Source organism: Giraffa tippelskirchi, chromosome 4, assembly GCF_054371585.1.
Source record: "Giraffa tippelskirchi isolate mGirTip1 chromosome 4, T2T-mGirTip1v1.2.pri, whole genome shotgun sequence".
In the NCBI taxonomy this organism is placed as follows: Eukaryota; Metazoa; Chordata; class Mammalia; order Artiodactyla; family Giraffidae; genus Giraffa; species Giraffa tippelskirchi.
The window spans coordinates 204,519,132-204,537,205 of record NC_137278.1 but is presented as its reverse complement, the minus strand read 5'-3'; the positions used below and the strand labels follow the sequence as shown (position 1 = coordinate 204,537,205).

General features: G+C 42.9%; 1 protein-coding gene across 7 annotated transcripts in view; it reads left to right on the top strand.

Moving 5' to 3' along the window:
• MRTFA (myocardin related transcription factor A) overlaps window positions 1-18,074 on the top strand; it is a 197,406-nt gene that overhangs the window by 152,561 nt on the left and 26,771 nt on the right. For all 7 annotated transcript variants that reach the window (XM_081587555.1, XM_081587557.1, XM_081587553.1 and 4 more), the window contains one exon: window positions 7,315-7,380. In XM_081587555.1, the coding sequence (XP_081443681.1) occupies window positions 7,374-7,380 (7 nt within the window). In that variant the 5' untranslated portion in view covers window positions 7,315-7,373. The remainder of the gene's footprint in view (window positions 1-7,314; window positions 7,381-18,074) is intronic.

Here is an 18,074-nt window from a genome sequence, read left to right as displayed (position 1 = left end):
GCTTTCTTTATAGTCCCAACTCTCACATCCATACACAACTACTGGAAAAACCATAGCCTTGACTAGACGGACCTTTGTTGACAAAGTAATGTCTCTGCTTTTTAATATGCTATCTAGGTTGGTCATAACTTTCCTTCCAAGGAGTAAGCGTCTTTTAATTTCATGGCTGCAGTCACCATCTGCAGTGATTTTGAAGCCCTCTAAAATAAAGTCTGTCACTGTTTCCACTGTTTCCCCATCTATTTCCCATGAAGTGATGGGACCGAATGCCATGATCTTAGTTTTCTGAATGTTGAGCTTTAAGCCAACTTTTTCACTCTCCTCTTTCACTTTCATCAAGAGGCTCTTTAGTTCTTCGCTTTCTGCTGTAAGAGTGGTGTCATCTGCATATCTGAGGTTATTGATATTTTTCCTGGCAACCTTGATTCCAGTTTGTGCTTCATCCAGCCCAGCATTTCTCATGATGTACTCTGCATATAAGTTAAATAAGCAGGATGACAATATACAACCTTGACGTACTCCTTTTCCTGTTTGGAACCAGTCTGTTGTTCCATGTCCAGTTCTAACTGTTGCTTTCTCACCTGCATACAGGCAGGTCAGGTGGTCTGGTATTCCCATCTCCTTCAGAATTTTCCACAGTTTATTGTGATCCACACAGTCAAAGGCTTCAGCATAGTCAATAAAGCAGAAATAGATGTTTTTCTGGAACTCGCTTGCTTTTTTTGATGGTCCAGCGGATGTTGGCAATTTGATCTCTGGTTCCTCTGCCTTTTCTAAAACCAGCTTGAATATCTGGAAGTTCACAGTTCACGTATTGTTGAAGCCTCGCTTGGAGAATTTTGAGCATTACTTTACTAGCGTTTGAGATGAGTGCAATTTGTGTGGTAGTTTGAACATTCTTTGACGTTGCGTTTCTTTGGGATTGGAATGAAAACTGACCTTTTCCGCTCCTGTGGCCACTGTTGAGTTTTCCAAATTTGCTGGCATATTGAGTGCAGCACTTTCACAGCATCATCTTTTACGATTTGAAATAGCTTAACTGGAATTCTATCACCTCCACTAGCTTTGTTCGTAGTGATGCTTCCTAAGGCCCAGTTGACTTCACATTCCAGGATGTCTGGCTCTAGGTGAGTGATCACACCATCTGGGTCGTGAAGATCTTTTTTGTACAGTTCTTCTGTGTATTCTTGCCACCTCTTCCTAATATCTTCAGTTTCTGTTAGGTCTGTACCATTTCTGTCCTTTATTGAGCCCATCTTTGCATGAAATGTTCCCTTGGTATCTCTAATTTTCTTAACAAGATCTCTAGTCTTTCCCATTCTATTGTTTTCCTCTATTTCTTTGCACTGATCATTGAGGAAGGCTTTCTTATCTCTCCTTGCTATTCTTTGGAACGCTGCATTCAAATGGGTATATCTTTCCTTTTCTCCTTTGTTTTTCCCGTCCCTTCTTTTCACAGCTATTTGTAAGGCCTCCTCAGACAACCATTTTGCTTTTTTGCATTTCTTTTTCTCGGGGATGGTCTTGCTCCCTGTCTTCTGTACAGTGTCATGAACCTCCGTCCATAGTTCATCAGGCACTCTATCAGATCTAGTCCCCTAAATCTGTTTCCCATTTCCACTGTATAAGTGTGAGGGAGTTGGTTTAGGTCATACCTGAATGGTCTAGTGGTTTTCCCTACTTCAGTTTAAGTCTGAATTTGGCAATAAGGAGTTCATGATCTGAGCCACAGTCAGCTCCCGGTCTTGTTTTTGCTTACTGTATAGAGCTTCTCCATCTTTGGCTGCAAAGAATATAATCAATCTGATTTAAGAGTATGTTGTTTAATTTCTCCATATTTTTGAATTTCTCAAATTTTCTTCTGTTGTTAGTTTCTAATTTAATTTTGTTGTAGTCAAAGAATGTACTTTGTATCATTTAAATCTGTTTAACCTTATTGAAACTCATTTTATGGCCTAGTATATGATCTGTCCTAGAGCCAGTTCCATGTATGCTTGAGAAGAATGTGTATTCTGTGGTTGTTGCATAGAGTGTATTGTTCAAGTCTTAATGTTCTTGTTGATTTTCTGCATATTTGTTCATTATCAAGAGTTGGGTTGATTATAATTCATGAGTAGATAAATCAAAACATTCCTTATTCTAAATCATTCAAGTATCATGAAGTTGAATTAAAATAGATAAATCTTCTAGTATTAGTTGTATCTTAGGAATACCAGAAATAACATCTAATTTATTTTCTAGTGTATTCATCCTTTTTAGTTTAGTATCTTACTATGACGATCACTTTTAATTCTCATGAAAACTCAAATTTTCAGATTCAACTCCAACCAGGCCAGTCTTTCAGTTGATCAGTTCTGGGTTTCAGTATCCTCCTTGAAACTATGAGAACTCCCACAGCTTAGAGTCACATATCTTAGTGGGGGGTTGGGGTGGGGAGAAAAGATTTTTGAGAAGGCTTGTTTGCCTTTGGCTCTCCTCAAGCATATAAACCTCACTGAGTTTCTAATACAGCACTGACTTTTTGGACTAGCTTGTAATTTCTAGTCAAGGAGCATTTCCCTTATTCCCAAAATCAACAAGTTTATTTTGGAGTCTTTTCGTAACATAAATATTCTGAAAAGCTGCGCTCAAATTCATGGTCTTTTGATTAGGTTTAAAGTTTCCTATCCATATTTAAAGAATGGAGAAAAAGATGTATCAGTGTTTCTGACAGAGCTGAGTTAATGGGACATGCCTGCAGTCAGAATCTTCATTGAAGAGGTCCTGAGCAAGGATGGTACAGGGGGAGGGGTTTTGCTCTTTCCCAGTTGTTCCTCTACTAACTCTCTGGTCTTCTCTTCTACTTCCCTCATAACTCACGCTTCCCCTCCCTATTCTAGAAGTCTTGGGGAAATCAGTAATGGGTGAATGAGAATGAGGTAGGAGCAACCTGCTGAGCTGCACTTCTCCCGTCCCAGTAAAATACAGAACTTCTGACCAATGGGAGCCACAGAGCCAGACTTGGGAACACACCACTTGTCTTTGATTTTTCTTTCCAGACCTGATTAATTCGATTGTTTGATACATTCAGTCCTTGGGCATCAGCCCTTGAACACCATCGGCATACCTCTGTGGTCTTACTGGGCAGAAGAATGTCAGGTTCCTCTCCTTGCTCTAATTTCCTGAGTAGCCAGTTGTTCAAATAGCAGTTGATCACCTTTATTTGAAATAGACTGAAAACTTGATTTTTTTCGTGGGGAATGGGGAATGGAGAACCTCAGGTTCCCCACTTTATGGTTTGTTTCTTTTCTTTCAGTGCTTTACTGGCAGGCAGCTCAGTTGATTCACCGTGCATCAGCTTCAAAGATATCTGTTCATCTATATATAATGTTCATCTATATATAAGGCTGCTTGCACAGATGCATTTAAAAACAGATGATATATTAAATTTGTGGAATTTAGTAACAGTGAAGGTATAAAGACTCGTGCTTGTACATAAATAGGTATTTCTATTTAGTTTTTTTATTGACTTGGGGACTGGAGAGGAAATCTAAATGGTGATATACAGTAACACAGAATTTATCACATTCCTACTTTTTAAAATTTCCTTAATCTAGCACTGTGTTTGAAAATAATCATTTGAACTAGTGTTAGATATATCTTGGTGAGGGTGGTTTTGTATTAAATTATGTCCTCTTAAATATGCTCCTGATTTGAGTACCTTTTGCAGTGAATACATAATATATGACTCTTATGGTATTTAAATTATTGAATGATTTCTTCTAAAATAAATAATCCCAAGGCCTGGAAACATAAATTCTAGAGTGCTTAGAATTAAGAGGAATTAAGATAGACTAAGGAAAGGGGAAATTCATGTAACTACTGTCTCTTTGTGGTCAGACATCTCAGAAGAAGGATTGTTGTATACATACACAGCCAAACAAATACACCATAATTCTGAATTTGCTGCTTATTTTCCTCTTTATAAATATTAGTAGGGTTAGCAGGGATTGTGCAATGTATGAAATAATACATACCTACTATCAGGTTGTCATAGTACCCAGAGCATACTGATAACAGGGTTAATTCTATTATGTGAATGGGAAACTTGGTCAGATTTCAGATTAGACTAGAGTTTGCCGATAACTGCTGAGAGACACAAATGGAATTTTCAGATAACTGAACTTTAATTTCATTTAGTTTGAGATGGAAAAAGTTTATTAGATGAACCTTCCTCTTTGAACTAGAGCCATTTAAAAAAAAAAGCAACTAAACTCCATTAATCATAGACTTAACCTTTTGCTTTCATGAAGCAAGAAGTTTTTCAGTCAAGAAGTTTGCATAATGGATTCCTTATGGCCCTATCTGTATATGGGTTTTTGGAAAAGTGAGAATTGCTATTTCAGAATTATTCTTGGATGATAGATGTGTTTTTCATTAATTATTGTTTTTTTAAGTGTTCAGACTTACTGCATTAGGTTTCCCTGTTCTCTGAAATCAAATCGATTTGATACATTTAATCATTTTCCAGTAGCTCATCTTATACTGGGCCTTCGAAACACTATAAAAGGTAACAGATAGATCCTCTTTTCCCCTCTTACTCTATCCTGCCTGGCCCTCCTCTTTCTTCCAAGGAAACACATGGCACAGTATTAAGTATTTCCCTTTACTTTAGAGTAACAGAGACCTGATGTGAATCCTAGTTCCTCCACTTTTGAGCCATCTGACCTAAGGCAAAAGTTTAAAGGTTTGATCCTTAGTTTTTTCATCTGTAAAATGGAGATAATAATTGTAATATCCCCACAGGGCTTTTTTTTTTTTTCTCCCAGTATGTCAATCATGTAATACAGGGCTGACACATAGCAACACTCAATGACTCCTCTTATAATTTTATTATTACTGTTGCTGCTGATCTATAATTTATTCTGAAATCAAGTTCTTAATTTAAATTTACTTTACTGAAGCTGATCATCTAGACTTCTTTGGCCTTGGCCTGAATCATCTATGTCCCTCAGCCCCTTTGTCTTGGCACAGAATGAACCCAGGCAATCACACTCCGGGCCTGTTATCTTAGCAGCACAGGCTTTCAGAAGACCCTGGAGAAACAGAGAAGAGGGGAGCCTGGGTTCTGGAATCAGAATGCTTGGGTTCAGAACCTGTTGTACCTCTTATTAGTGGATAACCGTAGGGAAATTACTTAATCTCCCTGGACCTCATTTTCCTTACCTGTAAAGTAGGATAATAATACCTATTCTGTCCATTGGGGAGTTATGAAGATTAAATGAGTTAAAACATGAAAAAATGTAGGTCAGTATCTAGCACAGAGCATAGGTTCTATCAGTGTTAGCTATTAGTGTGGCTTGTTGCCACTTTTATCTTTTATTCTGCAAGGCTTTCTTAATTTTGACAGTATTAATTTGTAAATGATAATAATACCTTCCTATTTAGATTTCTCTGACTGTATGTATCATCATTTAGAGATGCAGTTTAATTTAAGTTCAATTTAAGAAATAGTTGTTAAATACCTACTGTGTATTGAGTGCTGTTTGTTGGGAGAGCATCCTAGATTAATAAGATACATTCCCTGTCATCCAGGAGTTTACATTTATTTGGGGCTAAGTATTACACAGGGCAAAATATCTCTATACTTTTTATAACAGATACAAGGTAGTTCATTGGAGGCCTGGAGTAATTCTCAATTGGGAAGGTCAGGTGAAGAAGTGATGAGGTAGGCATTTCTAGGTGAAGTGAATTGTGAGTAATTGGACAATCCGGATTGTGGTGACTTAGAATGGGTGAGCGCTTCCCTGGTGGTTCAGATGGTGAAGAATCTGCCTGCAATGCAGGAGACATGAGTTTGATCCCTGGGTTGGGAAGATCCAGTGCAATCACTGCAGCATGAGAAAACGTAGTAAACTTGATAAAATAGGAGTGTAAGGAGGTAGCAGAGTTGAAGTTGGCTTAAAAATTTTAATGTTAGTACTGGGGAGGAGGATGGTGATACCATTAAAGAGAAAAAGGATGGAGAGCTGATTAGATTTGAGGAGGGGGGTGGGGAAGAGATGGCTCAGCAGGTAAAGAATCTGCTTGCATTGCAGAAGACAAAGGAGACGCAGGTGCAGGTTCGATCCCGGGGTCTGGGAAGATCCCCTGGAGAAGGAAATGGCAACCCACTCCAGTATTCTTGCCTGAAAACTCCCATGGACAGAGGAGCCTGGCGGGCTATAGTCCAATGAGTCACAAAGAGTCAGACACAACTGAGCGACTAGGCACAAGCAATAGGTTTTGGACCTGCTGAATTTGAGGGATAGTCAGGAAACTGGTTACAGTTCTGCCATTTTGGGAGGCCATCTTAAAAAGTGCTTTGTGGATGGGAAAGGCAGGCATTAGGGTAACGTGATTCCTCATAGATACAGGTCGTCCTCCGATGGGACTTGCAGGACCTTAGATGTGAAGACTTATCACAGAGGGAACTTCCCTTGGCTTGTGAGATCCTCTCAACCTTCCTTTTCCGAACACATTCTCACTTTGCCTCTGAATGGAGGCCTTTGTCATTCCGCATGGTGTGCAGTGGTAATAATACCCTTTAGGTTTCACTCACATTTGAAATAAAGATAATTGGCTTTTAACTTTAAAAAATTCCTATTAACTCGTTACATCAAGTGGTGTTGCCAGAGTAGAAATAGGAGAAAACCCCCTCATCACCCTCCCCTAGCCCGGATGTGCTTTGAATCACCTAGCTTTGTGTTTCATGTCAACAGAAGAAGGCTTGAAGTGAAGAGGAAGAGGCAGAGAAGAGTTGTCTTAATGGTAAAATAGTTTCTGGCCGAGGGAACTGCATTGCTTGGTGAAAACAGGTATAATTTTTAGATCCAAAAGAGAAGATTTTACAAATAACCTATACTCCCTGATCTGTAACTTGCTACACTTAACCGTGGTAAACATTTGCCACCAGGAGGAAGGCGTAGAACAGTTAGAAAGCCTTTTCTGCTGGGCGGTGGTCCTCATTATGTTTTCTTTAAGAATTTGTGTTTTTTCAGTCCTGGAGGAGGACACAGTGGTGTAGGAGGTTTTGAGCAATAGGCAAGACTCTGGTACTTTGTGGATTGTTATCACCCTGCAAGACCCTTCGCAACTTCCTCTCGCCACCCACAGCAGAATACGGAAGCCCTGCTGTATCAGGCCACTTCTGCAATTACAGCCACAGTTACTGGGGATCCTTCTTTCACACTACACCCTTGTGTGTGGAGGCTTTCTTTGCATTTGAAAATGTGTCTTTTGTGGTGGAACGGCCTTCTGAGCCTTCATCTCCCCTCTCTCTTTGCTGTCCTGCAGTGCTGCAGTTGAAGCTCCAGCAGCGCCGGACGCGGGAGGAGCTGGTGAGCCAAGGGATCATGCCGCGTAAGTACCCCCCCTGCCTCTCAGCCCTTGATGGAGGTGCTTTGGGGACATGGTATGTGTACCCAGTATGCCACGGGAAGCACCTAACAGAAAACAGGGCCACGGGGTTTATTTTTTGCTCCTTTCTTTGTCATGCTTTCCCAAGTTCAGGGCCTCTCACTTGGCCATAGTTAAGAGAACTGTGCTCATTGATGAAGTTCAGAGAAACAACGTTAGGTTTAAGGGTGCCATTGAATCACCCTTAGCTTGTGAACTGCACCTTTAAAAGGGTTTCTCCGCCCTGTGCCACTTCCCTTTGTAGGAGGAACAGCTCTTGAGCTGGGGTTCTGTGAGGAAGAGCTCTCCCCACATGTGTTTTGCCTGAGTGTTGGGGTGCTAGGGAAGGGATCGCCCTTTCTCACCTAGTATTCCAAGTCAGCCCTAGTTTTATTTAGAGTGAGAGCCTCAGATACCCTGGCCTGGTGTAACTGGAGTCATTGATGGGGTATCGCAGGGCGGGGCTCGGTGCAGAACCGCATCACTCGGGAGAAATAAAACCCATCTTGGAATCTATTCAAAGTAAGAAAATTTGCCTTTAATACCAGCAGCCTTCTAAAACAAGCGGAAGCTGACACCAGCAGAGTTTTGCTCTTTTTGACATTTCTTTTTGAGTCATCGGCAGAGAGCTTAGGCTCTCCCCCTTCGTTCTTTTATCTTTGTGTGTTCCTGCTACTTGGGCACAGGCGAATGAAATAAAAATTTATATATTGTTCACCACTTCCAGCTTCATATTGGAAGGACTGATGTTTCAATTTTTTAAACCTTAACTCAGTGCCTGCTAACCTGCTGCTGCTGTATCTTGGTAATTCTCAACTCACTCATTCATTCACAGTATTTGGGTAACTGGTATGTGCCTGTTGATGCAGCAAAATAAACCCAGCTCCTGCCCTCAGGAGTTTTGTACTTACTAACAGGGAGACAAATAAACTACCACTGTTACTCCAGGACACGGTCAATGCTCTGAAGTAAATGTAACTGGTTGGCATATTAACAGAAAACAGGGATGAGAGGGTATCACTTAGAAGAAGTTGGTCAAGAAAGGCCTCCTCGAGAAGGAAATATCTGAGCTGAGATCTGAAGGATTAGACGGGGTCAGTCATTCAGAAGCAGGAAGAGGGCCCAGGAAGAAGGGAAAGTAAGTATGAGGGCCCAGCACAGTTAAGAGCCTGGCATGTTGAACACATCAAGGAAGCCATGGTTGCTGGGCCTGGTAGGTGAGGGCCAGTTAAGATTGGCAGGATGGGCGGGGCCAGAACTAGAGCCCTGTCAACCACACGAAGGAGGCAGATTCTATTTTAACTGCAATGGGAAGCCATCGAAGAGTTTCAAGAAACTGAAGACAGGATTTACCTCATGGTGATATTTCTAAGAGCTAGAACTTCATAGCAAGTATAAAGAGCCTGAGGTCTGTTTCTGTCCTAAGCATCAGCCAGGAGATTCAAGTCTCAAGTTTTATCTTTTTAAAAATTGCAATTAACTACCAAACCATTTGCCCACATGCTGTCTCCTTCTTGGACCTTGCAGTGAAGTACTCTCCTCCTTAAAGTGTGGGTCCATTCGTGTGCTTAGGTAGAGTGGTGGTGTGCTTTTATAAATCACTCCAAATCTGCCAGTCTACAAACCTTGTAGAGGAACCGGGTCACCCTGTGTCAATCGCATTGTCCCTTTTGCCAAGGACATCCTGTGTTTAGGATCTGCTTTTTGCCTGTGATAATCCTGGGTGCTCTAGAGATTAAAGAAATATTCAGCATGAGACCTGCCCTTAAGACACTTAACAATTTATCTGGATAGTAGGATTTGCCTATACACAACATAAAGAGCAGTTCAGTGCTGGTCTGTGGGGTGCTGACTCTGATTACAGTACTAGTTCTGAGAACATAGTGCTGCTTCTCAGAATCTGTAGTATGTTTAGGATCTAAAAACCACTCAGAGGATGAGGGCCTTACATTCTTTTTGCAGCTTTTCATTTGATACCAGGGGCTACTGGAGATAACAGTTTAGTAGGATTTATTGTGTCGCGTTTCTTGCAGTATTCTGTGCTGTTAAGACAAACGATGCTTGAGTATTGCAATTATCTGCTTAGATGTTTGTCTCTCCAATTAGACTGTGAGCTCCTTGAGAAGGTATCTTATTTATATTTCTGCCCCCAGTACCTGGCACTGAATGAGTGAATGAAGACGGCCAATTGTAAAATGGTGTGTGTGTGAGAGAGAGAGAGAAAGAGGGAATGACAGACAGACAGAAACAGATACTACTTAATTGCAAACTTGTTGGAATTCTGGGCATGGAATTTGAAACAACACTCCTGTTCTCCCAGGAGCTCAGATTCTAAAATATTCTGATTGTGTACTTTGGGTGGTTCTCTGCATCTGTGAAGTAAGAGTAACTGCCCTTCCTGTAGGGATAGAAATGCCCTGCTTCTGTGAGAATATTGCATTTTCCCTTATAACACGAGCCACCTTCAACGATGGGCACAATTTGTTTTTCAGCTTTTCCAGTGAAGAAAGTAGGTAGCAAACTCTCAGATTGTGAGAGAGGGAGTGTTGAGGCCTGGGAAGAGCTCCAGGTGTGAAGTGCCCTGCTCTTCAGCGTACCAGGTGATGTGCAGATGGGACCCAGATTTCCCAAAGATAAGGCTCTTTTTCCCAGCCCCTCACCCTCTGAGTAACTCCACTTCCTCACCACAGCCCCTCACCGCCACCGTAAATCCTGTTATAATCTGGGACATTCTCTGCCTCCCTGACACCCCCACCAATTCCACGCTCATCCTTCGCTCAAAAGAAAATGGGAGTAGTGCTGGGGGCACATCGTAACTGATCAGCAATTTGTTGGTTATTGAAGACTGGGCGATCTGAAAGATAGCATCTGGTTTGAAGTGCCCGTGTCACTTCTGTCTTGCTGGCCTGAGGAGTTTCTGAAAAGTGCCTTTATGTTTAAGTTAGCTGTACAACTTGGGAATGTCGTTAAGACCCTCAAAGCACGGGAAAGGAGCAGTATAGTCATGCCCGTGTTCTGCCTCATCAGTTTCTGTTTATGTCTTTTATCCAATTCATCTCATCCCAATCTTTCTGTAGCTCTGGGAAGAAGAACTCACCCACCTTGTTTCACAGAGCATTCCCACAGCTCCCACATAGGTCTCTGGCTTCCAGTCCAGACATCATGTCTGCAAGGCACAATGTTTCAGTGGCTGCCCTGCCTTCAGGGTGGTTCATAGTTTTGTGTATTGTTCAAAGTTGGGCAGTGGCCTTCCCATAGAATTCAGGGGATTTAAGAGCCTCTCAATTCTCATACACCTCTTTCTGCTGCTTGATATGCTCTGCTCATGGCATCTGAACTATGGGGTATAGAAGTTGGTGGTTTCTAATGTGCTTTTAAATAGGATCATGTCCCAGAATCCTTCATCCTCATCATGTAAACCTAGGTCTCCAATTTAACACTGCTTAAACCGTACCAAATACAGAGTGCCAGAGAGCAAAGAGTCACATATTCCAGGCCCTATGCTTTCTTTCCTGATGTCTGAAGCTCTGCATATCTTGAGGGAAGAGGAGAGATGGCACAGATAGGAAGCTGGTGTTCAAGGCCAGAAATTAAGGAGTGCTTCTGTACTTCAGATGAAGAGTCATAGAAGAAGTGGGTCCTGTGTGGTTCACTTTGTTCTCAGAGCTTTCCCCACAGCCTTTCTCTCTGACATTTAAAGTTGTACAAGCCAGAAAGTTAACGTGAAAATTAAGAAAAATATTCTGGCAGTCAGGGCTGCTGCAAAGGAATAACCTTTTAAAGGAAAACATGAAAGTTCTCCTGACCCAAACAAATGACAGAAAAGTCTCCTGTAACCTTCCTGACATGAGAGAAGAGCCTCATTTGTCTGTTCCCTCTCAGCCCTGTGTTACTCTACCGTGAGCCCTTGAGGAAAAGCAGAGATCACGTATTTCTAATGCCTCAGTTAACCGTTCATTATTGCCCCATACGCATATAGTGGGAAAACCTTGGTACCTTGGCAAACCCACGAGGAAATCATCTGTTTGTCCAGTAGGTTAGGGACTTCCCTCTGTGTTTCTTGGGTGAGCTTTTTTTTTTTTTTTCTATTTTAAATGGTGTTTTTGTGCACCTAGCCACTGCCACTGGCGACACTTTCTTCTGAACTGTTGGGAGAATACACACAGAGTGTGACAGCATCACAGGGTCGATCCAGAGGCCTCTCAATCGGCCTGGGCCCTGAGAGGCACTCAAGACTTGTTGCTGGGTGAGAAAGTGGACCAGTGGTCAGTGAGTTTGATTGGTTTGTGGATCTGCTAGTAGGCCCTGTGTTCTCACATTGAAACTAGAAAAAAATGGTCTCGTGTGATGGAGTTCTCGCAGCTCTGTTTTTAATAAGCTTTACCACATCTTGACTCCTGATCCTTCAGTTCTGCACTTCGACCCCTTTGCCAAACTTTAGCTGTCAGCGTTGGCCAAGCGCTGCACAGAGACCCAGTTGCAGCCCTCGTAGCTCATCTAAGCTGGCATTTTACTGGATCCCATGTCAGCTGAAAATCTCCTGTTCATCTGACTGTAGCAGTCTCTGCACCAGGAAGAAATTTCTTCTAAACTCTGACAAAAGATTATTTAATGGCTGAAAGTATCAGGATTAATGATTATGATCTCTTTTCCTCTGTAGCCGAAATTCTTCTTAATAATAATATTTTTGTTATTTGTAACTTGGGAATTATTCCTTACATGATTCTTCGTCAAAGGTATATAAACTTTGTTTCAAGATTCTCTTTCCTGACTACATACAGATAAAATCCATTTTGGTGAAGCTCTTTTAAAAATAACTCGTGGTGTTCATAACCCCTGAGAAGATAAACCAACCTCCTCAGGCCTCAAAATTTCTTGTAATAAGAAAGGAGCTGTGATTTAACATTGTCACTCTCAGTCGATCTTTCTTAAAGACTGAGATCCGTGGCATCTTTTCCCCAAGTTTCCATGAATTCTAAAGAACTAGCGCCTACACCAGCCCTGTCCAATAGCACTTTCAGTGTGGATAGAAATATTCTGTGACACTAGCCGCTAGCCACAGGTACTCCCTAGCACTTAAATGTGGCTAGCTTGAGTGAAGAATTGAATTTTTAAATTTAATTTTAATCAGTTTAAATAGTCACATGTGGGTGGTAGCTGTTATATTAGACAATAGGATTTTAGGTTTTATTCGGCCACTTAGAAACAAGGTGACTTTGGACAACTCATTTCACTTTTCTGAATTCAAATTCTTCTTTTATAAAATTCTTATCTAACATGAAAAAAACCTTAAATGTCCATCAACAGATATATGGATAAAGAAGATGATGTGTGTGTATGTCTGCACACACACACTGAAATACTGCTGCTGCTAAGTCACTTCAGTCGTGTCCGACTCTGTGCGACCCCCATAGACGGCAGCCCACCAGGCTCTGCCGTCCCTGGGATTCTCCAGGCAAGAACACTGGAGTGGGTTGCCATTTCCTTCTCCAGTGCATGAAAGGGAAAAGTAAAAGTGAAGTCACTCAGTCGTGTCGGACTCTTAGTGACCCCATGGACTGTAGCCCACCAGGCTCCTCCGTCCATGGGATTTTCCAGGCAAGAGTGCTGGAGTGGGGTGCCATTGCCTTCTCCAACACTGGGATACTACTCAGCCATTAAGAAAGAACAAAGTGATGCCATTTGTAGCAACATTAATGAACCTAGAGATTACCCTACTAAGTAAAATAAGTCAGAAAGAGAAAGGCAAATACCATATGATATCACTTTCTGTGGAATCTAAAGTATGACACAAATGAAACAGAAACAGACTCACGGACGTAGAGAACAGCACTGGGTTTGCCAAGGGAGGGGGCGGTGAGGGACAGATGGATCAGGAGTCTGGGATTGGCAGATGCAAGCTATTATATATATGTATAACTGATTCACTTTGCTCCACACCAGACAATGACACAACACTGTCAGTCAACTATACTTCAGTAAAATAAGTGAAAAAAATAAAATTCTTCTCTACCCCACAGCTAATTTTGGAGGTAAATGAGATGATATGTTGTTCATACTTTTGAGATACGGGCAGTATTATTTGCAGTGAGTAGAGCATTCGCTTGGATCGGCCATCTTGGAAATCTGAAAGTTGCTTTTAATATATATATAGCTCATTAACTTCTGTGAAAACCACTGTTTGGACACAGGAACTATCAGTAAATAAAATCCTCCTTAATTCCACTTTCCTCTCTACTCTTGGATTAAAAAACAAGCTATTGCTAAGCTATTTCCCTGGAGGAAGACTCTGTATTTCCACTGCAGGGGCGCAGGTTTGATCCTTGTTTGGGGGAACTAAGATCCCACATGTTTTGAGGCACAGCCAATAAAATAAGAGCAATTTGCTGAAAATTGTTGAGAGTCAAAGAACCACTAGCCAACATAGTACTCTGTTAAGATTGTTCCCCTTTTGGTTGTATATTAACAGGACTACTCTTCATGGTAATTTTTTTTTTTTTTTAATCTCTCTCAAAACAAGTAAGTGGATAGGTTGGAAATAATGTATATATTTTTAATTTCTGGGCACCTTTCCAAGAGACTGAAATGTTCACCAGCGGGGACACAGTGGTGATACCAGCGCAGATGAGGGTCTAGTTTGAGGCCAAATTGCTCCCTTTTTAAAAAGCTTATAAAGATGGAAGATGACAGAATTGTAGGCTGAAAGGCAATGTTATTTGTTTTGATTTGAAGTGAAGTGTTAGAGTGTGCGAGACCTTGTGTCTGAGAGGATCTTGTGTAGATGATGCGTTTGGGTGGGGCTTGGGGGAGAGCGGGTTCTCCCCTGGGCCTTGGCCCTTCCCTGTGTGCTGCAGTCACAGAAGCTCTGTGTGGTCGTCTCTCAACAGCTGTCCCTGTGAGCCAGAACAGTCTGGACAGGATTGACCTGCACCCCTTTCCGGCAGGAGCTCAGAAAAAGACTTCCTCCAAAGTCTGCAGTTTGCCCCCAGCTCCAGCCCAGGGGGCTTCTCTCAGGGGCTCACTCTCGCAGCTGTTAGTGTGGTCCCCTCGGCTCTTTCAGATACATAGATATCTTTGGGTGAAAGAGCTGGTTTATTTCTGCCTTTTCTTTTTAATTGAGATATGGCTGCTATACATGGTATTTATTTTAGATGTACAACATAACTTTTTTTTTTTTAAGCAGAGAACTCTGCCTATCTGAGATGCTATAGCCTCAGCTCAGGAGTGAGACCGTTTAACTCTAGTTGGATCCCAAGTTTAAACGACATTTGAGAAACGCCATGGTCAAACCTGTGTTCCAGGATCCTGGCTAACCTGATCCCTGGATTTGAAGCTGAGAGAAGACTGTGTTAGCATATGGCCTCAGGAATCTTCTCTTTCATCTCAGGAGAAGACCAGCTGGGCATGTCGCTCCCTGGCATTTGATGTTGCCTTTCTGAGAGGTAGCAGCCTTCTCATCTCTCTTCCTGCTGCTGTAGGTCACCAGCATTGTGTGTGCCTATGTCAGGGGTCAGTGACTAGCACGGAACCGCCTCCTTGTCCAGTTGCTGTCAAGTCCTAAAATAGACTCTAGAATGAGTTGTATGTTCTATGCATTTTCATTGTTGAATCTGGAGAGGAATATAACAGGGAGCTCTCTTGGACAGACCATCAGAAGTAGTCTTCCTGATACAGGTTCTTGATACATATCGTTTAATACCTAAAAAGTATAACAGGTACTCACTTTCATTTAATAGTTCTGGAAGTATCTGAGATACTTTTAAAGATAGTATCTGAGTATCTGAGATACCTTTCCACATCTTTTCAAGATAGTAAAGAAGTTTATTAAGTCACTTGTTGAAGCTACGTACTATCTTTGCTTAAACAATAAAATCCTAAAGAATTATGCATTCACGGGAGCCCTGATGGATATCTGATAATGGTGGTGATTTAAAATCCTTCAGCCTAATGGGAGGTTATTTGCAGAAGAGCAGAGGTGATTCAGAGCTTGTATCTAAACAGATGACCTAGGCATTTTGGTTATAGGGCTTCAAAAAGGTATGTATGTGTGTGCTGCAGCGTGGACTATGTATTGGAATAACGGACTGATCTGGAGCATTAGGCTGGGCTGTAGTGTGAAAGCTGGATATAAACAGGGCTGGCATGTAGGCCAAAGACAAACTTGGAAGGCCAAGTTCAAAACATTTGACTCCTCACATTTTACGCTTTTGAAATTCACTGTACCTGTTGGTGTTCGTGCCGTGCAGAATTGTACGATGGCTTTTATCTCCCAGTCTCAGGTCTTTTGCACCAGCAGCAGGGTCCAGGTTGAAGACCCCGGAGACCTTGCACTTCTGACATGGAAAAGCTGAGCATCCTTGAGCCTCCATTTTTAACCTTCGTTCTTGGTAGTTGGCTCCCCTGCTGGTTTGGGTGGGGGTGACACCCCAAGTGCCGAAACAGGGGTGGTTGGCCAGCCTGCTACCAAAACAGGATGTGCACGAAGCACGTTTTCTGCCTGTTAGTTTGGATCCTGGCCCTGGAGTGTATTCTCTTTCCCCATACCCCATCACCAAAGCTTTCTCTTTGACTCTCCTGGACTTAGTTCTGGTTTTCATTGTCATGGCCAGTCCCTGGACTATCGACACAGCTCTTTGGTTAATATCATTATTGCTGGTTATTTTTGTAGGCATTTTGCCATGACAGATAAAAACTGAAAGACAAAAATGGAAGTCAGCCTCAGTTAGCTCTCAGCATTTGACTCCACACCCACATGGTTCTCTTCAGAAGAAGAATGGCACAGAAAAAAAAAAGTTTAAAACAGTAACAATGCCAGAAGTTTATTAAGCAGAGCTTCCAGCAGATGGTGGAGCACTTTCACTTTAATGCTGAGAATCACTGCCGCAGGGGTTTGTATAGTTGCCATTTTGTGGATGAGGATACTGAAATGCAGAGGGGTCAGAGGCCTTGCCCAAGGTCACAGCACCAGCGGAGGACAGAGGTGGATCCAGTCCGGGTCTTCTGGTTCCAAACCCCAGGCTGATTGCTGAAGGTCACAGTCTAATGATTCTTACTGATAGAAAAATTTCATGATGATGACCTGATGTCCGTTCACCAAAATGTCAACTTCATAAATATTCAAAATTGAAAACAGTGTCAGATCAGGAACCAGGGTTGGTGAGGAAAAGCGAAAGTTAGTGGGGAGGGTGTATGTGAAAGTAACTCCATCATTTTTAAGCCATCTATTAAAATTGCTGCTAAGTTGCTGCTCCTGTCTGCTGGCTTCGAGGCCGTGGGCTCCTCGTGTGTGTGTGTGTGTGTGTGTGTGTGCGCGCGTGTGTGCGTGTGCGCGCGCGCGTGCTCCTCTTCTGTGTGTGTGTGTGTGGGCTCCTCTTCTGTGTGTGTGTGTGTGTGGGCTCCTCTTCTGTGTGTGTGTGTGCCATTGATGCTCCTTGGGAAATCTTGCATGTCCTCTCAGTAGACAGTTTCCCAGGCAAGTAACCCAGAATTCAGCACACAATTTCCAGGGATTCGTAGATGGTCTAAGGTAGTACAGTGTGCCCCAGGTTAAGATCCCCTGCTCTGCCTGGATATGGAGTCCCAGGAAAAACTATTGCCCTAATGGTGTCGTGAACCCTCACACCCCACTGACACAGCAGTCTCTGAGCTCCCCACCTGCTCGCCTTAGAGCAAGGGCTGCGTTTCTGGAGCTGCCTTCCATGGAGTGGGATTGCCAGGCCAGAGCCAGCGGCAGCATGTGGAGTCCATCCTGGCCGAAGCAGGCCCTTGTCAGGGTGTGAGGAAAATGACGAACAGCCCCCGATCCGTTGATTCTGAGAAATACGTACGTTGCAGCTTGAAACACTGACCCTGAAAGGGGCTCAGGAGGTTCACCTCCACCAGTCTGTGGGTACCTGCACCGCCAGCAGAGATGCAGTTCTGAGTTAGCTGTTGAGAAAAGTTGTGCAGACCTTACTCGGTATACTGTTCAGTCACGTAGCCCCCCGTGGTGGAGAATGAGCGAGTAGAAATTCTTTTTTTCTCATCTGCAGTGTCACCTCTCCCCGCCTTCTGGACCAGGGGGACAGGGGTTCTCACATTTTATTGGTACCAGCCTCCTCGAAGAGCTTTTTACTAAAGAGTAAAATTCTTGAAGCTCAGAAATCTGTGTTAGATTCTTACCCTCCAAGACTTCCTAAGTAAGTACCCTCTAAGACTTCTGGAACCCCACATGGAGAAACACTGGACAGGGGTTGCTGGCCTCGCTCCGCTTGATGGCATAGAATGCTGTTGTTCACCTCTCCACAGGCGTCCTAGAGTCGGGGGGTAGTAGCCCCGTCCACCTGAGTCAGGAGTCAGTGATGGATCCCAAGACAGTTGAGGTTGTTGCAATGTGACTGAGCACAGACAGCTGGTGCCCCTCGTCTCCAGTGCTGGGAAAAGCTCGCCTCACTGCCGCCCGAGTGCCCTTGCAGTGCGGCCATGGTCAGTTGGGCAGAGTTCCTGCACTGCCCAGATCCATGTGACAGACTTCCGTGCCGGGGCCATGGGACATGGCAGAGTTCACTTTGGAGGGAATCTGATTATACAGTGACTCCCTCTTCTGCTCTGTTGACCCCTCCGAGAGAGGGCTGATGGGAAAAGGGATGGGAAACTGTATGCCCCTTGACATTTTCCGA